Source organism: Anolis carolinensis, chromosome 3 (genome assembly GCF_035594765.1).
Source record: "Anolis carolinensis isolate JA03-04 chromosome 3, rAnoCar3.1.pri, whole genome shotgun sequence".
Classification (NCBI taxonomy): Eukaryota; Metazoa; Chordata; class Lepidosauria; order Squamata; family Dactyloidae; genus Anolis; species Anolis carolinensis.
Window position 1 is genome coordinate 2,640,888 of NC_085843.1, and position 23,963 is coordinate 2,664,850.

At 41.0% G+C, this 23,963-nt stretch overlaps 1 protein-coding gene across 3 annotated transcripts in view; it reads left to right on the forward strand.

Moving 5' to 3' along the window:
• The window catches only part of pgm2l1 (phosphoglucomutase 2 like 1), a 380,072-nt gene that overhangs the window by 17,971 nt on the left and 338,138 nt on the right, over nucleotides 1–23,963 (forward strand). For all 3 annotated transcript variants that reach the window (XM_062974411.1, XM_003229055.3, XM_062974410.1), the window contains exon 3: nucleotides 21,787–21,954. In XM_062974411.1, the coding sequence (XP_062830481.1) occupies nucleotides 21,787–21,954 (168 nt within the window). The remainder of the gene's footprint in view (nucleotides 1–21,786; nucleotides 21,955–23,963) is intronic.

The window sequence follows — 23,963 nt, forward strand, 5'->3', positions numbered from 1 at the left end:
CAGCACGGGGGAGGAATTCAGGAATCTGAGGGGAGCCTTTTCCTAGATAAGCAATGGGGCCTGGCAGTACTGACTCGAGCACAAGCGGCCAAAGAAAACAAACGTACTGCCATTTCCACGGGGGGAGGAGAAATATGGGAGGAAGAGTTGAAGCGAGCATATGGAATGGACAAATGGTTACAAACGAACAAAGAACAGGGAGAACTGTGTGGGGATTTGGTGTTTGTAAATAAGAAATTGTATATTCCTGAATGTTTAAGACAAGAAATGTTAAGGAAGTGCCACGATAACAAGGGTGCAGGTCATCTAGGCCCCACCAGGACTATTAAACTGTTGGCCAAACAATGCTGGTGGCCCGGAATGAGGAAAGACGCCAGGGGGTACGTCACGCAGTGTGAATTATGTGCAGAGGGAAAGACACCAACTGGGAAGCCCCAGGGGCTATTGCAGAAGGTGGTGGAACCCATGAGGCCATGGGAATGCGTGGCAATGGATTTTGTAGGCGAACTACCCCCCAGCAGAGGCCACAGATACATTTGGACAATATTGGACCTATTCTCAAAACAGGCACACTTTGTGGCCCTGCCAAAACTCCCCTCGGCTGAAAAGCTCGCTGATTTGTATGTGAAGCATGTATATCGCCTACATGGGTGTCCCGACAAAATAATTAGCGACCGGGGAGTCCAATTCACTGCAAAATTTTGGGGAAAATTCTTACAGCTGTTAGGAGCGGAAAGGAATCTGAGCTCGGCTTTTCATCCCGCAACCAACGGGGGGGTCGAACGTACCCAACAGACACTGTGCCAATTCTTGAGGATGTACACCAATTATAGACAGGACGATTGGGCGGACCTTCTTCCGTTTGCTGAGATGGCTTTTAACGGGGCCGTACATTCGGCCACAGGTCGTGCCCCATTCGAAATAGTATACGGACAGGAGGTGGCACCTTTCCCCAGGCTACCCGAGTGGAAGGAAGGAGAGGGCCAGACCGACAAGGAATGGCCGGCCAAAATTAAGCAAGGGTGGCAGACCGTGGTGGAGGCATTGCGGGAAACACAAAAGAAGTACAAGCTCTTTGCCGATCGTAGGCGCCGAGAGGGGGACAAATTGGGCGAAGGAGATCTGGTTTGGCTGAGCACAAAAAACCTGAAATTGGGGTTCCCATCTAAGAAATTGGCTCCACGCTATATAGGGCCGTTCAGGGTAGCGAAAAGAATAAACGAAGTGACCTATGAGCTGAGGCTACCCAAGGACCTAGGAAAGGTACACCCGGTATTCCATTGCAGCCTGTTAAAAAAGTATAAAGGAACTCTGGACAGCGGAGAACAATAGTTGTGTTTAATCTTTTCCTTCCAGGACGAAGGGGAGGAGGACGCCATGTCAGAACCCTGCTACTAGAGCCTGTATGTGGCTCTGAGTTTCAGGGTCACTGACATTGATAAGACACCTGCGTCTCAGGACTCGGAGAAGAAACGGCTGCTGGACTTGGCGGGGAATTTGCGCGGGGTTTTACTGAGCGGGAAGAGACTTTTCAAATGAGGGGGAGGGTATATAAAGGAGGGTTGGCCGGAGTCTTCCATTCTTGGCTTTTCTGATGTCTATGTTTCCTGCAGTAAAGTTTCTGGTGATATCACAGAGAGTCTCGTGTGTTCATTCAGGAGCGGCTGTGGTGAGCTGACACATAGAGATGTGAGTGGTTTAGTAATGTTTTTGTTTATTTGCATCAACTAAGTTAGATATGCAAATGGAAGGTGATGTGTGGGTTTTTGGAAATGTTCAAATCTAACTTGAATAGAAAAAATAGTCCATTATTTTAACTGGATTGCTGACACCAACCCCAGGGTTCCATTCAAGAGTGGCCAGTGGTAAGGGATGATGGGAAATGTAGTACAAATGTTGTACAAGTCATAGAAAGGGCAAAGGGTTCACCACCTAGTCTTTGAAAGTTAGAATTAGCCAAAACTATTTAGTATTGGATGGGGACATGATGAAGAAGCCCGATCTGTAATTCCCTTGCCCCGATCCTTGAAATCCCACCTAATGTGGTTAAATATGCTTACAGAGTGGCATAATTATTTAAAAATGCATGGTAAATAGGTGTAGGATCAGGTGAACAAGTCATTTTCTGTCATTTTTTAACCCCCTCAGGTGACTCACACATCATCCCTTCTAAAATAAAACCAATAGGAGATATAAATAATGTACTTGTGCTTATTTTTGCAGATCTAAGTTAACTACTGTGATTAATATTACTTATTCCTTCTTACAAATGCTCCTTGGAGCCCTGACCCATATCTTAACATTCCAAATTTCTGTATTTTAGGGTCTGATGTAGGCTGGCAGCTCTTTTAGATGTAGAAGTATAGCAAGTCCTTGGTATGTGTTTGGGCTTGGTTACCAAAATCTGTGGATGCTGAAGTTCGATTGTATACATCAGCATAGTGTGGAATAGTACTGGATATGGATAATTCACTGGGAAAGGGCAGAGAAATTGCACCGCGGGACTGTTTTGCAGTGTAATATTTACAGGGATAATTTTCTCTCCTATCACAACGCTGTAGGCACAAAGACAGTGAGATTGCATTCAGGGATGATTATGCTTGAGAAGTCTTTTGTTTTATGTAATTATTGAGCCGTTTTGTAAGGTGAGGCTGTTTACAGTACATTGAATTCCTTCTTATGAGTTTATAAATAATTAAGCAAAGATGTCTGAGGCGATAAATCAAGGGCATGCCATGAAAAGGATCGGCCCATTGTGAACTTTCCAAGTGCAAAGAAATTCTAGTTGTGGTGCTGATAAGAGATTCCAGGACACAACAGCACGAATCTTACCTGGATCGTCCATTGACTCTACATGGTAATAACATAATCCTTCGTTATCATGTCCTGTGGTCTCGCAGAGCTGTTATTGGCTTCTGTCTCAGGTTTATGGTGCTGCTCAGAATGTGGAAACTTTCCAGGTTATGGAAAAATTCGTGTCTGCTTCCTCTTGTCTCTCCTTTGTGAATAGAATGTTTACCAAGTTTAAATATACAATAGACCCTTGGTTTGGTTCCAGGGACCCCTCTGGATGCCAAAATCCATGGATGCTCAGGTCCCACGATATAGCAAAATGGTGTCCTTTAGATAAAATGGACAAGTTTTTAATCAGTCTTCAGTTTTAAGTGCGTTTTAAAAATACTGTTAATATTTAATTTTCTTGCAATGTTTGTATGCTTTTCGGGCTTTAAATTGTATTGTGTCAATTTTAGTGTACGCCACTTTTGAGGGAGAGAAAAAGTGGGTTATAAATACAATAATAAGGCAAAAAAAGAAATCAAGGTTTGCTTTTTGGATTTAATTTTTTTCAGACCATTTGTTTTGAGTCTGTGGATGCAAAATTAGTAGTCATGGAGGGCCCAAATGAAAATGAAGAAAAAGTGGTGCTAAGCTAACAGTTTCACATATTTCACTGGTTAACTCGGATTAAATACAGTAGAGTCTCACTTGTCCAAGCCTCGCTTATCCAAGTTTCTGGATTATCCAAGCCATTTTTGCAGTCAATGTTTTCAATATATCATGATATTTTGGTGCTAAATTCGTAAATACAGTAATTACAACATAACATTACGGCATATTGAACTATTTTTTCTGTCAAATTTGTTGTATAACATGATGTTTTGGCGCTTAATTTGTAAAATCATAACCTAATTTGATGTTTAATAGGCTTTTCCTTAATCTTTCCTTATTATCCAAGATATTCGCTTATCCAAGGTTCTTCCGGCCCATTTAGCTTGGATAAGTGAGACTCTACTGTATATGTATAATAGAGGTGTGCAAATCTTGGTTTTTAAATCTTAAGTCGTATTTAATGTGTAAGTTTTGTATGTATGAACAGAATTTAAGAAACACAGGGTGAGGCGGGAGGTGCCCATGCAAAAACTTAGGAATCAGAACTCACCCAATACTTTTCTGTTTGAATTTTGTAAACTCAGAAATCCGTTTCATTTTCAGCGCAAGCAAGCGAGGCAAAGCCAAAAAGGCTGCCATTCCTTTTTTGATTAACCATGGCATCCTCAGAGGTCTGTTGGAAATAAAGCAACTGGAGTGTATATATATCCTGAATGTCCAGGGTGGGAGAAAGAACCCTTGTCTCTTTGAAGCAGGTGTGACAGTTGCAATTACCAATCTTTATTAGCACTGAGAAGCCTTGCAGTTGCAAAGCCTGGCTTTTGTTGTCTGGAGGCATCCTCTGTTTGAGAAGTGGTAACTGGCCCTTGATTGTTAGCTGTTTTCTGAGTGGTGTTCCTTATTTACTGTCTTGAGTCATGTGTTTTTTTTAATTCTGGTAACCAGATTTTGTTCATTTTCATAGTTTCCTCCTTTCTGTTGAAAATTGTCCACATCCTTCTTGTGGATTTCTGTGTAGTCTGACATGATAGTTGGATTGGTCCAGCATTTCTGTGTTCTCCTCTAATATTCTGTGTCCAGGTTGATTCATCAAATGCTCTGCTATGGCTGACTTCTCTGGTTGAATCAGTTTGCAGTGCCTTTCATGTTCCTTGATTCGTGCCTGGGCAATGCTGCTGCATTTGGTGATCCCTCTGTAGCCTTGTCCACAACTGTATGGTATGCAAGAGACTTCTGCAGTGGTGAGAGGATCCCTCTTGTCCTTTGCTGAACGTAGCATTTGTTGGATATTTTTGGTGGGTCTATAGATAGTTTGTAGGTTGTGTTTCTTCCTCAACTTCCCTATGCTGTCGGAGTTTCCCTTGACGTCTGTTAAGAACACTTTTCCTCTGGGTGGATCTTTGTCTTTACTCTCATGGGTTGTTCTTGGTCTTGCAGATCTTCTCATGTCTGTCGTGGAATACATACCCATTGACCTGTAGAACCTGGTTTAGGCATTGCTTTACAGCTTCTCATTGATTTGGTTGTTTATTGTAGTTGAGACTAAGAATTGGATTGAGGAATTGCTTCTAGGACTTGCTCACTTCCTCTGGGGTTGATCATTATGCGCATAATGTGGAGCTGGCCTTTCAAGCAGTTTGGGCATTTCATCTGCGTTGGGGAATGCTGGAACCTGCCTCCTGGCCAGAAAGAGCTGTGAGGATTGCATTGGAGCAATAAGTTTTGCTCTGGCAGGCATCTGTCCTGCTTTTCGTTACCTGCTGGGCTCAAATGATAGGGTTGGCCTCGAAAAGCAAGCATTGGGAATCCAGCTCACACATCGGTTTCACTTACAAAGGATAGCTAGCTCCTTTGAAATGAACTGAGAGAAATAAATATCCATTATTTATATTCTATATTCTCTATATAATTTATATATGGAGAGAAATAGATATTCATTATTAAATATGTAAGTAAGTAGACAGCTTGGCTGACAGCCAGGAATTCTGTGAGCTGAAATCAAAAACCTATGGAGGAGCAGAGGTTGGGAACCAATTTTTTAAAAAGAAGATACTGAATTTGATGCTCATTCTACTGGCATAAATAATTTCGTCCACTTTTTTTGGTATGCCTTTTTTCTTAATACAAGGCTATTCTTAATGGTCTTCCTACGAAACATAAGATAGGGCCATTGCAAGGAGAAGATGGGGTGATGGCGACAGGGGACAGGGAAAAGGCAGAACTACTTAATGCCTTCTTTGCCTCGGTCTTCTCACAAAAAGAAAGCCATCTTCAACCTCAGCAACACGGAATGGACGAAGGATTGGGGGAAATCCAACCCCAAATAGGGAAACAAGTTGTCCAGGAACACTTGGGCTCTCTAAACGAATTCAAGTCCCCAGGGCCAGATCAGCTACACCCAAGAGTACTGAAGGAACTAGCGGAAGTTATTTCAGAACCACTGGCAATTATCTTCGAGAGTTCTTGGAGAACGGGAGAAGTCCCAGCAGATTGGAGGAGGGCGAATGTGGTCCCTATCTTCAAGAAGGGAAAAAAGAACGACCCAAACAATTACCGTCCGGTCAGCCTCACATCAATACCAGGCAAAATTCTGGAAAAGATCATTAAGGAAGTGGTCTGCGAACACTTAGAAACAAATGCGGTCATTGCTAATAGTCAACACGGATTTACCAAAAACAAGTCATGCCAGACTAATCTGATCTCTTTTTTCGATAGAGTTACGAGTTGGGTCGATACAGGGAATGCTGTGGATGTAGCGTACCTGGATTTCAGTAAGGCCTTCGACAAAGTCCCCCACGACCTTCTGGCAAACAAACTAGTAAAATGTGGGCTAGACAAAACTACGGTTAGGTGGATCTGTAATTGGCTAAGCGAACGAACCCAAAGGGTGCTCACCAATGCGTCGTCTTCATCATGGAAAGAAGTGACAAGTGGAGTGCCGCAGGGCTCCGTCCTGGGCCCGGTTCTGTTCAACATCTTTATTAACGACTTAGACGAAGGGTTAGAAGGCACGATCATCAAGTTTGCAGACGACACAAAACTGGGAGGGATAGCTAACACTCCAGAAGACAGGAGCAGAATTCAAAACGATCTTGACAGACTAGAGAGATGGGCCAAAACTAACAAAATGAAGTTCAACAGGGACAAATGCAAGATACTTCACTTCGGCAGAAAAAATGGAAATCAAAGATACAGAATGGGGGACGATGCCTGGCTTGACAGCAGTGTGTGCGAAAAAGACCTTGGAGTCCTCGTGGACAACAAGTTAAACATGAGCCAACAATGTGATGCGGCTGCTAAAAAAGCCAATGGGATTCTGTCCTGCATCAATAGGGGAATAGCGTCTAGATCCAGGGAAGTTATGCTCCCCTCTCTTCTGCCTTGGTCAGACCACACCTGGAATACTGTGTCCAGTTTTGGGCACCACAGTTGAAGGGAGATGTTGACAAGCTGGAAAGCGTCCAGAGGAGGGCGACTAAAATGATTAAGGGCCTGGAGAACAAGCCCTATGAGGAGCGGCTTAAAGAGCTGGGCATGTTTAGCCTGCAGAAGAGAAGGCTGAGAGGAGACATGAGAGCCATGTACAAATACGTGAAGGGAAGTCATAGGGAAGAGGGAGGGAGCTTGTTTTCTGCTGCCCTGCAGACTAGGACGCAAAGGGAACAATGGCTTCAAGCTACAGGGAAGGAGATTCCACCTGAACATCAGGAAGAACTTCCTCACTGTGAGAAGGGCTGTTCAGCAGTGGAAATCTCTCCCCGGGGCCGTGGTGGAGGCTCCTTCTTTGGAGGCTTTTAAGCAGAGGCTGGATGGCCATCTGTCGGGGGTGCTTTGAATGCGATTTCCTGCTTCTTAGCAGGGGGTTGGACTAGATGGCCCATGTGGTCTCTTCCAACTCTACTATTCTATGATTCTATGATTCTAAGACTGCAGGAGCATATCAAACTTCAGGAAGATTAAGGTCCTATAAAACCCCTCTGTATAATGAAAATTAATAAGTTCTTTCTTGATTATTACTATTATTATTATTATTATTATTATTATTATTATTATTATTATTATTTATATCTCATTTTTTTCTCTACACCAAGGGGACTCAATGCAGCTTTTATTAAAAACATTTCAATAGTTTTTAAATATACAAATATTAAAGCAGAATAAAATATCATTTTAATATCATTCGTATTAAAAACAATTCAGTAAAAAAACATAGAAAAATATTCAAAACTATCTCTCTTTTCCCCAAACATTGCTGTTTCTTTTTAAGTCTATGTTTTATACAGGTATTTAAGATCCCTTCGTATAATGAGAAATCAATACGGTCTTGCTTATTATCTCCCTTGTCCCCAAACCTATTTTACAGTCCTGGATTTCTTCCTATTATCTGTATGGTTTCTAAGAGAGATTAGAGCTGAAATAGGTTTTGCTTGCAAAGCTCTAAATTCAGTTGCATGTCAATTTGTAAAGTAGGACTCTTGTGGTGATGTAAGACTCTTTCTTGTCTTATCAGGCCGCGATGATGAAAGCGGCAAGAATTCCTAGATAATAGTGGAGTTCAGCCAAGGTTAATTTCCTGAGGCTCATGAGTCATCCAGCTGCCTTGCAGTTTGGTTTCTGCCTCTTCCCACATCTTACAGTATTAAAATCCTAGAATGGTAGAATTGGAAGGGGCCTCGTGGGACATGGTGTCCAGAGCCTTGATCGGTGCAGGGTCTCCAGCTAAAACATCCTGAGAATATTTTAGTCTGTTTTGGAAGGCATCCGGAGAAAAAGACCCCACTGTTTCTCTAGATCAGGCATGGGCAAATTTGACCCTCCCTCCAGGTGTTTTGGACTCCAGCTTCCACAATACCTGCTGTTAGGAATGGTGGGAGATCATAGAATCATAGAATAGTAGAGTTGGAAGAGACCTCATGGGCCATCCAGTCCAACCCCGTGCCAAGAAGCAGGAAATCACATTCAAAGCACCCCCGACAGATGGCCATCCAGCCTCTGCTTAAAAGTCCAAAACACCTGGAGAGCTGAAGTTTGCCCATCCTGATGTAGAGGAATTGGTCAAGGCTATGCCTACTCTGGAGGTTTTCAAGTAGAGCAGTGGATCTCAACCTGGGGTCCCCAGATGTTTTTGGCCTACAACTCCCAGAACTTCCAGCCAGTTTACCAGCTATTATGATTTCTGGGGTTGAAAGCCAAAACCATCTGGGGACCTCAGGTTGAGAACCATTGAAGTAGAGGGTGGATGGCCATCTGTCAGGAGGGCTTGGATTGTATCCCTTCTTAGTAGAAGGTGGTTGGGTTGGATGGTCTTTGCAATTTCTTCCAACTCTTCTATGATTCAGGGCCGGGCTGTGGCGCAGTTGGCTAGTAACCAGCTGCAATAAATCACTACTGTCCGAGAGGTCATGAGTTCGAAGCCTGGGTCGGGTTAAGCCCTCGACCATTAAATAGCCCGGCTTGCTGTTGACCTATGCAGCCCCGAAAGACAGTTGCATCTGTCAATTAGGGAAATTTAGGTACGCTTTATGCGGGAGGCTAATTTAACTAATTTACAACATCATAAAACTGCCAGCAAAACACGAGGAAAGGAATGAGGAAGTACAGCCACTAGTGGACAGTGAAGCAACAGCTCCCCCTGTGGCCGGAATAGTGAAGCTGGAAAAAAAATGTTAAATGCCTCTGTGTCTGTCTATATATGTTGTTTGTCTGTTGGCATTGAATGTTTGCCATATATGTGTTCATTGTAATCCACCCTGAGTCCCCTTCGGGGTGAGAAGGGCGGAATATAAATACTGTAAATAAATAAATAAACTCTAAGATACTTAACATCCTTGATGTTTGTTGTCTGTTGTTCTGGGGATATATCAGACTGGAATAAAGCCATAATGTTGGGGTGCTGCCCTCTCAGTCCAAGTGTGCAATGTGTTAGTTGTACAGAATCGTATATTGATATGGAACACAGTTCTGGGACTGATTTGCCTGATGCCCTTGATGGGACCAGGAAATAAAGGTACAAGCTGGGTAGATGCAGGGAATGCTATGGATGGAGCCTATCTGGACCTTCTATCATGACCTTCTGGCAAACAAACTAGTCTAATGTGGGATAGGCAAAACTATGGTTAGCTGAATCTGTAATTGGTTAATTGAACAAACACAGAGGGTGATTCTCCCCAATGCTTCATCTTCATCCTGGAGAGAAGCGACGAGCGGAATGCCATGAGGAGGGTTCCATCCTAGACCCGGTTCTGTTCAGGATCTTTATTCATGACTTAGAAGAAGGATTAGAAGGCTTGAACATCAAGTTTGCAGATGGTACCAGATGGGGATATAGAGCCAATACTCCAGAAAACGGGAGCAGAATTCAAATGATCTTAACAGATTAGAGATGACTGGCCAAAACTAACACAATGAACCTCAACAGGGACAAATGCAAGAGACTCCACTTAGGCAGAAAAACGGAAATGAAAGATACAGAAAGAGGGATGATGCCTGGCTCAACAGCAGAATGTGTGAAAAAGATCTTTGAATTTTCATGGGGAAGAAGGCGAACAGGAGCCAGGAATGTCATGCAACAGCTTTAAAAAGCCAATGGGATTTTGGGCTGCATCAAGAGGATGCAGGGAAGTCATGTTATCCCTCTATTCTACCTTGATCAGACCACACCTGGAATCACACTGTGTCCCATTCTGGGCACCTCAATTGAAGGGAGATGTTGACTCTAAGCTGGATTGTGTCCAGAGAAGGGCGACTCAAAGGATCAAGGGTCTGGAGAATAAACCCTATGAGGAACGGCTGAAAGAGCTGGGCATGTTGAGCCTGCAGAAGAGGAGGCTTAGATGAGACATGATAGCCATGTATAAATATGTGAAGGGAAGTCCTAGGGAGGAGAGAGCAAACTTGTTTTCTGCTGCCCTGGAGACTAGGACGCAGTGGAGCAATGACTTCAAACTACAGGAAAAGAAGGAGATTCCACCTGAACATTAGGAAGAACTTCCTGACTGTGAGAGCTGTCCAGCAGTGGAACTCTCTCTGCACCGGAGTGTGGTGGAGTGTCAGGACCCAGGCTGCAGAGCACCAATAACCATACGCAGAGGCCAGAATCTATCTAATATCTTTATTAAAGAAATATATAAGGTCAATAAAAACAAGTGTAGAATATAGTTCAGAAATAGACCTTTCAGGAAAGGTCAAATATAGTCCAGGAAAACAATGTCCAATATATGATATTAAAGTCCAAAGTTATAATCCACTTCACCGAAACACACACTATTTGGCAAGCAATAGTGTGGGGAACTGTCCATAGTCTTTGAGGCTTAAGGTAAATCCGAAGGAAAGGAAAACAAGGCTGGAATCCGAGAAACAGGGTCCGTGGTTTAAAACGCAAGGCAAGGCAAGACTTGAGACTTGACAAGGTCCAACTTGAAACAAGGCAATCGTGGAACAAGAACTGAGTCCATAGAAATCCGTGGAACAAGGCAGGGCTGGGAACTTGATTCAGGAGCTGGGAACTGGAGTACGAAGTCTACACACGATCTCACTCCACGAGCTGACGAATTGACTCCGCAAGGCTTCCTTCGAGAGCAAACACCTAAATAGGATCTTGTTTTCCCGCCAAAGAGCACTTTCTCTGGGGAACAAGAAACGAAAGCCATTCTGTGTCCAGATGTTTGACTCCTTAAAGTTTCCCAAGGGAAACAGACTTAATCAGCTAACTGTCTGGCAGCTATCCTGGCGCTCCGGCGAGTCACCTCGCGAGCGCCTCTTTGTTGATTATAATAATCCCGGCGAGAAAATGGGGGAGATTTCTGCTCAAGGCTTGTTTGGCTGACTTCTGGAGGGCAAATATCCTGCAGGTGCAAGGGCTCCAATTCTGGCTGAAACGGTGGGAAATCCAAGTTTTCCTCTTCATCTGTCACAATAATACTAGGAACAGGACTACATGGCCCATGAGACATCACATGGAGGCTCCTTCTTTGGAGGCTTTGAAGCAGAGGCTGGATGGCCATCTATCGGGGGTGCTTTGAATGCGATTTCCTGCTTCTTGGCAGAATGGGGTTGGACTGGAGGGCCCACGGGGTCTCTTCCAACTCTATGATTCCGTGAATTTAATGGCACTCTATTGCACCTGCAGTTTCAGGTAACCACAGTCTGGCTAGGAACCTCGGATAAGTTGTTCTTACTATATAGTTTTTTTCTTGCTCTGGAATTGATGGAAGATTTAAACATCTTTACTGCAGTATATCTAGACGATATAACTTATTGGCAGAACGTTACCTATCTGATCAGGGTACTGCGTTATCTGGTTAGCAGACAATCTCCCTGGTGCTTACCGTATTGGTTTTGACCTCCATAATCCACCTGCTAAGTCGATTACAGAAGTGTCTGGAAAACTCTCACTTTGTTTGTCTTCCAGCCTGGAGATAATGAAGGTAAACAAGATAAGGCTTTGCTTCTCTTTCATCACTGGACACAGTCCTCTAACTGCTGAAACTTTAGTTTGATCTTGCCTATTGCCTCAACTACCAGAAATCCCAAACAGTTTATTAATTGCTTATTGATTTTTTTTTTTGTATAAATTGCTTTTCTGTCGATTGGATTATGTGCATAAGGTACTTATCAAACATATATGCATTTTTTTTGTTTAGACTTGGGCCCTATCTCTGAAGATACCTCTCTTTTACCTAAGTATTTGCAAATATAGGCATTCCAAAATCCAAAATAGTTTTGGTACCAAGCATTTTGGACAAGTGATACTCAACAATATATAAAATTGCAATACAAAATACATAAAGAATTAAGTAAAGTGTCTTTCAAACAAGAGTAAATGTGAAAGCGGGGGCTCCTCTCCAAATTTTTTTTATTACTTTATCTGTAGGCTGTCCTGAAATTCCACAATGAGGGGTGTAACACAAATGCTAGACTAAATAAATGACATTTTTCTACCTCATGCAAACTCCAGCGTTTTGGGAGCTGTTCTGGCCTGGAAGAACAGAGAAGGTTGGTATTCCATCATAACCACATGGCCCTTGTTGACTACAAACTGTGGCTCTTGAAGTGTTTGGATTTTATTCTGCTTCAGCTGTTTTAAAGGAAACGTCTTTGAATTCACAGAATGATCCATCTTTCTGTCTGTAAATGTTTGTGTGTGAGTGTCTTGCATTGTGAGAAACATCACTGAGGCTGACGAAACCCGATGGTGCACAAATGGTGTGTGTGTAGACTCTTACAGGATTCTGGCTGCTATTCAACTCTGTAGTCCAATTTGCAGGTGACACTGAATGCAACAGAGGACAGCACCGGAATCCAAAACTACTCTATTCCAGGGATGAGCAAACTTGGGCCCTCCAGGTGTTTTGGTCTTCACCTGCACAGGTGAGAGACCGGATGGGCCAGAACTAACCAACTGAATTTCAGAAGGGAGAAATGTACAGTACAACACTTGGGCAATAAAAATGAGATAGGTTGCTGTTAGTTTTTTGGGCTGTATAGCTCTCAGTAGCATTCTCTCCTGGCATTTTGCCTGCATCTGTGGCAAGCATCCTCAGAGGTTTGTTCAGAGCTCTCTTGGAAATGAGGCAAGTGGAGTGTCCAAGGTGGGAGAAAGAACCCTTGTCTGTTTGAAGCAAGTATATGTTGGAATTAGTAAGCTACAGTAGAGTCTCTTGAACAATAAAAATGAGAAAGGTTGCTGTTAGTTTTTCGGGCTGTATAGCCCTCAGTAGCATTCTCTCCTGGCATTTTGCCTGCATCTGTGGCAAGCATTCTCAGAGGTTTGTTCAGAGGTCTCTTGGAAATGAGGCAAGTGGAGTGTCTAAGGTGGGAGAAAGAACCCTTGTCTGTTTGAAGCAAGTGTATGTTGGAATTAGTAAGCTACAGTAGAGTCTCACTTATCCAGTGTTCTGGATTATCCAATGCACTTTGCCTCCCGCCCCGATCCACAGCTGTTTCTCTAGGCAGCAAGGATTGAACTTTTTATGGATTTAATTTTCAACAATATTGCAACTGTAAGTTCATTTTATCCAATTCTATCTTTATTTGTAGTCAATTTGTTAGTAGCCAATGTGTTTTTAGTTAATGTTTTCAATACATTCTGATGTTTTGGTGCTAAATTCATAAATACAGTAATTACTACATTGCATTACTGCATATTGAACTACTTTTTCTGTCAAATTTATTGTTAAACATGATGTTTTGCTGCTTAATTTGTAACATCATAACCTAATTGATGTTTAATAGCCTTTTCCTTAATCCCTTCTTATTTTCAAACATATTCACTTATCCAACGTTCTGCCGGCCCATTTATGTTGGATAAGTGAGACTCTACTGTATGTGGGAGGAATGTCTACTGCTCCGGATAAGAAACAAAGGAGATATATATTTAAATTGCACCTAAATATTAGGAAGAACTTCCTGATGATTAGAGCTGTTCCTTTGTGGAATATGCTGCCTCAGAGTGTGGCCGAGTCTCCTTCTCTGGAGGTTTTTAATCAGAGGCTGGATGGCCATCTGTCGGGAGGGCTTGGATTTATTTATTTATTTATTTGCAGTATTTATATTCTCAGCCCGAAGGGGACTCAGGGTGGATCACATCTATATATATAAAAGGGTAATGAAATTTCGGCCTAGGACAAAACAACAAAACTACACATCCCAGAAACACTAAACTTGGCAGCACAACCCCTCATCCATGCCTCTAAGTTCATACAACAAACAGCTCCAGCTACTCCAGAAAACGACCAGGCTTTGAGACTGCAAGGCTATTCACTGCTATTCCACCTCGCCAACAAAGGATTCCTATAAGTCACAGCAACGCGTGGCTGGGCAAAGCTAGTAACACATATAAGGCAAACATTCAATGCCTTAACATAGAACAAAGACAGAAGACAACGGCTCCGAGCTGGCCTCAAACTCATGACCTCTTGGTCAGAGTGATTTGTTGCAGCTGGCTGCAGCAGGCTGCTCATCAGCCTGGATTGTGTCTTCCTGTCTGGCAGAAGGGGGTAGGATTGGATGGCCCTTTGGGGTCTCTTTCAACTCTGTGAGTCTCTAGCCCCGTTTTGCTGCCTGCTTCACAACAGGAAATGAATCCTCAATGAACGGTTCTTTCTGTGACTCTTGGAGTCAGGATTTTGCTCTGAATTGCTGACGCTGGAGCCTGGATCTCCCGAATATGGTGCCTTTTCCTCCTGAGATCTTGCAGCTTCCAGGCCTCAAGAACTGCATGCATGGTTCCTGGCAGCTGCCAGACCTAGGAGCTGGCTGACCTCTTTCTGGTAAATGTCACTATTTGCTCGGTCACCCGCCGGACATTGGATTCCACTGCCTTTTTTAAACCTCTGCTAAGGTGTTTGGTTTACGCTCTGCATTTAACTGGGAACAGTTTTAAGGTCTGGAACTTCCTCCATTAGGCATATAATCAAAACAGGTTTGCTTTGTTTACGTCATACGAATTGTGCTTCGGCCGTCAGCCAGCCAGAGCCAAGTTCTTTCTGACTGAAACTTGAAAGCCATTAAAAAACACAAACAAACCCGGTGGGTGCCTTGCAAAGATTGCAGCCCCAGATTACATTCCTGGTTCAAAGGAAAACCTGCAAAACCAATGCTTGTTCTGCCTGCGAAGCTTTTCGGAAATCATTTTGGGATTTTTCCGCCCTTTTGTTTCCAAACAGATTCTGTCTTGCTTTTATGATCGGAATGGACTGGTACATTCATATACATGCCCATGGGGCCCTTATATGGAAACGGTGCAGATGCATCTTGAAAGAATCTAATGAGCAAAATCTGAATCTATTAAAATTGATCAGCCATTAACAATTAGAACATCCATTTAACTTATGTGACCCTTCTGTGGTTTTTTCCCCGCTCAATAAAATATTTTATTCTGCGTTGAGCTGGACATGATGTAGAATATATTTAGAATATATATGTAGCCATTAAAATATATATATGGGAATATTTTTAGAATATATATAGACATAGAATATATATATATATATATATATATATATATATATAGTACTATATATAGTAATTATATATTATATATATTATATATATAGCAATGCATCTATATAGTAATATATACATATAATAATATATATAGTAATATGTATATACAGTAGAGTCTCACTTATCCAACACTCGTTTATCCAACGTTCTGGATTATCCAACGCATTTTTGTAGTCAATGTTTTAATATATCATGATATTTTGGTGCTAAATTCATAAATACAGTAATTACTACATAGCATTACTGCATATTGAACTACTTTTTCTGCCAAATTTGTTGTCTAACATGATGTTTTGGTGCTTCATTTGTAAAATCATAACCTAATTTGATGTTTAATAGGCTTTTCCTTAATGCCTCGTTATTATCCAACATATTCGCTTATCCAACATTCTGCCGGCCCGTTTATGTTGGATAAGTGAGACTCTACTGTATATAGTAATATGTATATACAGTATAAAATTCTTATTCTACGTAGTTTTAGCAGTATGCTGACTTTTATGACTATTTTACTGATGTTGATGTCTTATTGATGTGAAATTGTTTTACTGTTTTATTGCTGTTATTGTATTTTTATGTCGGGCATGGCCCCATGTAAGCCGCTCCGAGTCCCTCCGGGGAGATGGGGCGGGGTATAAAAATAAAGTTGTTATTATTATTATTATTATTATTATTATTATTATTATTATTAGCTCTCAAAAAAGGAGACCCGAAGGAGCTAGCAATAAAAAGCAATACAATATATTGCTTTTGCACACTCATGAAAGGACTTGGCCCTCTTCATTTGGTCTTTTAAAAAACTATGTGCTTATTAAACGAAGAAATAAGGCCCATTTGAATCCATGTAATAATAATAATAATAATAATAATAATAATAATAATAATAATGGTGATGATGATGATGATGATGATGATTATTATTATTATTATTTTTTCAAAAGCCGTTTTCAGTCCCCATTGGGCCATTATAGACCCAAGACATGTTATTTTATCATTTGGAAGTCATAGTGTAAGGACTTCTGTGATTTTCTGTTGCAAAATAGGTTTCCACGGGGCCATTTTTCCTTAGAAGGGGTGTTTGCTTATTTTGGGGCCATTCTTTTGTCAAAAATACCCATTTTGAAATCATATTTGGCAGGTAGAGGGCTCTCAAGATGCAAAAAATAGGAGTTTGCCTATGGGTAATGGTCCTCACTTTACCCAATTATGTTCAGTGGCAGGATATGACCTTTTTTGTATCATAAAATACCTATATTTTATAGTTGAAACTTGACTTCTGCAGATTTGATTATTTGCAAGTTCGCAATCACTAACTGAATAGAATTATGTGGACGGGTTTTGTGTCATTCTGCATAGAAATCACAGATGATGTATGCAGACTAGCAAATGCAAAGAAATCTAATGTCCATACTTAATTTTGAGCATTTTACATAATCTATTCCCCCTCAACGGCCTCTCATCACGCTCTTAGACACATACATAGATCTTCTACGACACCTTTGGGGTGTTCATCATTTCATGATGTCCTTTGCTGGAACATAAATTAAGGCTGAATCCATTAAAAGAAATAATAATAGCCAAGCCGCTCCGATAGACTCTATGCAGATCAAGCTTGAATTTGCAAAGTGTCTTCATTTGCATGATTTAACATAACAGTGTGACCTGAATTAGCTTCATTCAGCTTGCTCAATCTGAGTCGAAATATTTCAGCTAGTGAAACTTGGAAAAGTGGACTGGATAAAGTATATATAGTAGCCAAACTATGCATTATTCCATCATTTTGGGCAATTTACATGTATTGGTTGGTGTGTTTGGCCAACCAGCCACCTCTACTTATTCCAATACCCTTTGTGTACTTGGAAAAGAAATGTACTGTATATACTCGAGTATAAGCCTAATTTTTCAACCCTTTTTTAAGACTGAAAAAGCCCCCCTTGGTTTATACTCGGGTGAGGGTCCTGGTTGGCTTATGATTGGGTCAGCTTATACTCGAGAATATATGGTACATTTATTATTTTTCTCTATTATTATTGGTATTATTACATTTATTATTTTTCTCTATTATTGGTGGTATTACATTTATTATTTTTCTCTATTATTGTTGCTACTATTGCATTTATTTTACATTATTATTATTATTATTATTATTATTAATAATAATAATACATTTATTATTTCACTCTGATCTTATTATTATTATTACATGTACTATTTTCCTGTATGTATTATTATTATTATTATTATTATTATTACATGTATTATTTTACTCCATTGTTATTAAAAGGATACATAAGCACATTTACATTGAAAAAGATGAGAATACTGATTTAATCAGAGTTGGACAGCCTTATCTTAAATTTGAGCTTTATGTAAATACTCAAAAACATTTAACCTACTGATGCCTCAATTAATGTAATTGTATTGATATCTTTTATTTCTGAAATTTACCACTCTCGGCTTATACTTGAATCAATGTTTTCCCAGTGTTTTTGTGGTAAAATTAGGTGCCGGCTTATATTCGGGTCGACTTATACTTGAGTATGTACGGTATATCTTACCTGACTACTTGCTTTTTATCTCTTGTATTAGTCATAGGCTAAAGACACATGGTTTATCTGCTTGAAAAAAAATCGTCGGTCAACCTTCTTAACAATTGAGATAAGGCTCTTGCAGATAAAAGGAAGTCTAGGTAATTTCCACGTTAGGAGCGTGTAGCATTAATGTTATTTGGGTTGCTGTGAGTTTTTTGGGCTGTATGGCCATGTTCCAGTAGCATTCTTTCCTGACGTTTCGCCTGCATCTGTGGCTGGCATCCACAGAGGTCTGTTTGGAAATGAGGCCAGTGGAGTGTATATATACCTGTGAAATGATGTCCAGGGTGGGGGGAAGAACCTTGCCTGTTTGAAGCAAGTGTAAATGTTGTAATTAGCAAGCATGAGTGTCATTGAGTAGCCTTGAAGCTGCAGAATCAATCAGTGAGGGTATTTTGCATAGAGGTAGCCTGTCTGTTGTTGCCTGGAGGTACCCTCTGTTTGGGAGTTGTTCACTGGCACTTGGTTGTTTGCTGTCCGTATTTCCCATGTTGCCGAGTGGTATTCTTTGATTCTGGTGTTTTTTAATATTGGCAACCAAATTTTGTTCATTTTCATGGTTTTCTCCTTTGTGTTGAATTTGTCGACATGCTTGTGGATTTCAATGGCTTCTCTGACAGGGTGGTTGTTGGAGTGGTCTAGCATTTCTGTGTTTTCCAATAATATTTTTGTGCTGTCAAATAATATTATTTGGGAACACAGAAATGCTGGACCACTCATTATGTTCACAGATACAGCCTATTAAACATCAAATTAGGTTATGATTTTACAAATTAAGCACCAAAACATCATGTTATACAACAAATTTGACAGAAAAAGTAGTTCAATATGCAGTACTGTTATGTTGTAATTACTGTATTTACGAATTTAGCACCAAAATGTCATGATATATTGAAAACATTGACTACAAAAATGGCTTGGATAATCCAGAGGCTTGGATAAGCGAGGCTTGGATAAGTGAGACTCTACTGTATATATAAACTCCACTTCTTTTCCAACGGACCTCTGAACAAACCTCTGAAGATGCCATTAACCACAGATGCAGGCAAAATGTTAGGAGAGACAACACTGATGGTTGTCAAACTTTGCAGTTGCAAGACTACTCAATACTAATCAAGCTTGCCAATTGCAACACTCACACTTGCTTTACACAGACTAGCGTTCTTTCCCCCATCCTGGAACAACCACAGATATATATACACTCCACTTGCCTCACTTCCAAGAGACCGCTCAACAAATCTGAGGATGCCAGCCACAGATGCAGGCGAAACATCAGGGAAGAATTCTACTGGCATGTGGCCATACAGCCCGAAAAACTCATAGCAACCCGGTGATTTCGGCCATGAAAGCCTTAAACGACACATTTTTGTTACTTGGCCTGTTAAAATGATGCAAAGTGTGTGCAGTTTTGGTTAGCTCTTCATGTTTCAAATAGTAACTTCAATACTCAGTAAAATTCCCAAACCATTTTTATTTATTAATACATTGTTGTTGCTGCTGCTGCTGTTGATTTTATTTATATGTTACTTTCCTCTCATAAGTTAGTTGGAGAGTTCAGTCCATAGAGTCGCTTTCCTAAACTCTACAAAAGGACTTCTAGATTGAGTTAATGTGTCCTATTAATTTTTGGGAAGATGTTCATTTTAAATCAGTGTGGAATTTCCTTCCTATTTGAAAGGCACCAAAAGAAGAAAGGCTGGAGAGGAAAAGATTAAGCTCCCTCTTCTTGCCAACCTGATCATCATTCCCTCCTTGCAGCTGTGGTTAATTTATACCTTCATTTAAATGCAAATCATGCCCTTATTCTCACATTTGGTTTGACCCTTATGTCATTTGCAGAGGCTCTCAGACACCTGGGTCCACAAAACTTGTCAGGAACAGCGTTCACCTCATTGTCATGTTTTTCAACGTGTAACCAAATTGAATTATTTCTTCATCACTTCAGTTCACTTTATTTCTTAATTAGTCGCTCTCCACCAGAGTGCTCCGTGTGACTTACAGTTCAAAAAATCATTCCACAATATAAAAACAATATATTTCTTGAAGGAACCCTGCAGCATCTTTGAGACTAACTGGGGAGAACGCACTGCTAGTTATTTTTTCTGTTCTTCCCCTTCCTTCCTCTTTTTTGAACCACTTCGGTATTTTCATGCCTCATTTTAAAGTTATGCAAGTCATCTGTGGTCACTATTCCTGTGTCTTCATATTCAACTTTTGTCCTTGACTTTCTTCATGCAGCAACTTTTCTTGTCCTGTAACCAAACTACCAATGCATTACACACGGGACTACTTAGTTAGTAGTATATGTTGATGTACTTACTTACTTACTTAGGCGATCCCTAAGTAAGGGATGATGCCCTCCCAGTTCTCAGTGTTTCTGCCACAGTTTTTGAGGTTAGCTTTAAGTCCCTCTTTAAATCTCTTTTCCTGTCCACCAACATTCTATTTTCCGTTCTTGAGTTTGGCGTATAGTAACTGCTTTGGGAGACGGTGATCGGGCATTTGGACAACGTGGCCAGTCCAGCATAGGAGGATCACTTCAATGCCCGTGTTCTTTGCTTCTTCCAGAATGCTGACACTGGTCCTCCTGTCTTCCCAAGAGATTTGCAGGATTTTTCAGAGGCAACGCTGGTGGAATTGTTCCAGGAGTAGAGTGTGATGTTTGTAGACCGTCCACATTTCACAGGCATATAACAGGGTTGGTAGGACAATAGCTTTATAATTTATTTATTTATTTAATACATATATATCCTGCCCTTCTCACCCCGAAGGGGACTCAGAGCAGCTTACAAATTAAATTTACATACAATACTATATTATTAGCATAGCACAGTACTGGCAATAAATTACCATATTGTACTATATCTATATATTGTACTATTATTAATAATATTACATGTAATATATAATATAATTAATATTATTATATTGTATTATTATTAGTAAACAAGCACCTTGGTGTCCCTACGGATGTCCCTATCCTCAAACACTCTCTGCTTCATTTGGAAGAATGCTGCTCAGGCAGTGATGTATTTGAGTGTCAATGTTGACTTTTTTGGAGAGGTGGCTGCCAAGGTAGTAGAAATGGTCAACGTTTTCTAATGTTACACCATTAAACTCTATTCCTGGTATTGCAAAGGGATTGGCTGATGACTGCTGGAAGAGCATTTTGGTTTTCTCTATGTTCAATGAGAGGCTGAGCTTTTCATATGCTTCTGCAAAGGTGTTTAGAGTGGTTTGTAGGCCTTCTTCTGAATGTGCACAGACTACGTTATCATCGGCATATTGGAGTTCTATAACAGATGTTGTTGTGACCTTGGTTTTGGTTTTCAGTCTGCTGAGGTGAAATGGCTTTTCATCTGTCCAATAGATGATTTCCACTCCCATCAACAAGATGAAGTATATGTTGATATATGGCATCCTTCAAAGTATTTGAAATGTGCAAATTATGTGTGCCTAATTAGAGCAGCAGAAAATATCCCAAATAAAATAAAATGTCAGGGACAATTCACCTAAGCTTCCCAATCTTAAGCAGCAGAAGTTTTGTGTCATCTTGGTGGTGATGGGTTTAGCTTTCAAAGGCGACACGCAAAGCATGAAGATGCTGGCTGACTGATCATGGAATCTGTTAATGGGCTGAACGGATAATGACAATTGGCTCTCAGGTTAAGCCAGAACCTATCAAGAGTTGCCCTGATCTTATTTGCAGTGCTTCATTTTCTTTGCTGCGGCCTACATCTACCGGAACGCTGTCCTTCTCTGTTTGTAAACCCTAACAGTGGAATGTGTGTTTCATTTACAGAATCCTAAAACCAAAGAGCAAATCGAAAACCTGTTACGCAATGGGAGGAATAAGGAGCTGCGGGACCGTCTCTGCCGGCGCCTGACCTTTGGGACGGCGGGGCTGCGCTCTGCCATGGGGGCCGGCTTCTGCCGCATCAACGACCTGACCGTGATCCAGTCCACGCAGGTGAGTCCAACGGCGGAGGCAGCAGAGCCTCCCTGGTGACGTTAATACCAATTGCTTGAGGTTAAGCCCTGCTCTCTCTATCATTGCCAACCTTCTTGTACAAGCTGACAGTTCCTTCGTTCTCATAGCTCAAAGGAGTCTTTGTGTTGTGTTTATGTAGTGTCATCCATGTACACAGTATTTCTTCTTTATTATTTGTACATCACTCTTCAGGTGGAAAGGCTTCAAAGCCGTTTACGTAATCTCAGTAACAAACAAAACACTCCATGCCTGCAGGCTTACGATTTGAAAGACAGCACACCACAGGGAAAGAAAACAGGGAAGGGAGACGGAGGATGATGTAAACAGGGAAGCAATAGGCAATTTGAATTCTTCTTGCTTAAGTCGGTGGTGGTTGTTTGTATTTGTCTGCTGTCAAGGTGTTTCTGACTTGCAGTAACCCAAATGCAAACCTATCCAGGAGTCTCCCAGAGCTCTAGACCAGGACTCCTTAAACTTTTTTTAACTTCCGTAAACTTTTTCAACTTGTGACCCCATTTTGTCTCAGAAATTTGTACATGGCCCCAGGAATTAATTATATATACGTTTTTAAGGTTTTATAATGTGTTTTAACCATGTTATTAATAGATCTGGTATTGTTTTGTTTTTATGATTGTATTTTGGGCATTAAATTTTGCCAATTTTTGTAAGCCGCCCTGAGTCCCCTCGGGTGAGAAGGGCGGGATATAAATGTTGTAAATAAATAAATAAATAAATATATAAAATACACATACAAATCAAACCTTTAATGATAATAAATATGCATTAAAAAAAACAATTTGCTATTTGTTTTAGCAATCTCTCCTTCTCTGCACTAAGAATTCAAAGGGAAATAAACTCTCATGGCCAGTGCCTTCATGGGCAGATAGGTCAGTGGAGGAGGCACTGAAGATGGGAGGAGGATGAAATACATAGAATTATAATGTTGGAAGAGACCTCACAGGCCATCCAGTCCAACCCCATTTTGCCAAGAAGCAGGAAAATTGCATTCAAAGCACCCCTGACAGATGGCCATCCAGCCTCCTAAGAAGGAGCTTCCTCCACACTCTGGTGCAGAGAGTTCTGCTGCCAAACAGCCCTCACAGTGAGGAAGTTCTTCCTGATGTTCAGGTGGAATCTCCTTCCTTTCCTGTAGTTTGAAGCCCTTGTTCCATTGCGTCCTAGTCTCCAGGGCAGCAGAAAACAAGCTCCCTCCCTCCTCCCTATGACTTCCCTTCACCTCTTGATACATGGCCCTCATCATGTCCACTTTCTCTCAGCCTTCTCTTCTGCAGGCTCAACATGCCCAGCTCTTTCAGCCACTCCTCATTGGGCTTGTTCTCCAGACCCTTGATCATTTTAATTGCCCTCCTCTGGACACTTTCCAGCTTGTCAACATCTCCCTTCAATTGTGGTGCCCAGAATTGGACACCATGTAATTCCAGGTGTGGTCTGACCAAGGCAGAACATTTATTTATTTATTTATTTACATCACTTTTACCCTGCCTTTCTCCCCGAGGGGACTCAAGGCGGCTTACAATAAATAGGCAAAAATTCAATGTTTAAAAACAATGTACAAAAACAACAATTCATATAAAACAATGTACAAAACATCAATTCATACAAAAACAGATACCATTACAAAATAAAATCACATTATATAAAATTTGAAGCATGTCCAAAATTAGAATCTCTTCATCCAGAATCCTCAATAAGTCTTCGTAAAGAATAGAAGGGGGAGCATGACTGTTAATGTGGAATTTGTGTATTGATAGTGTTTAAATGCAATTTGTGCCATGCTTGTATTGCAACTGATTGTATCGTCCAGAATAGTGTGGAAAGAGTTAATTGCCTTCCCTGGATCTAGACACTAGACTCCCCTTGATGCCGTCCAAAATCCCATTGGAAAGGGAACAAAAGACCCTTTCAGACTCCCAAGATGGGTAGGAAAAGGAAAACGCCCAGACCCCCAAGATGGGAAGGGAATGAAA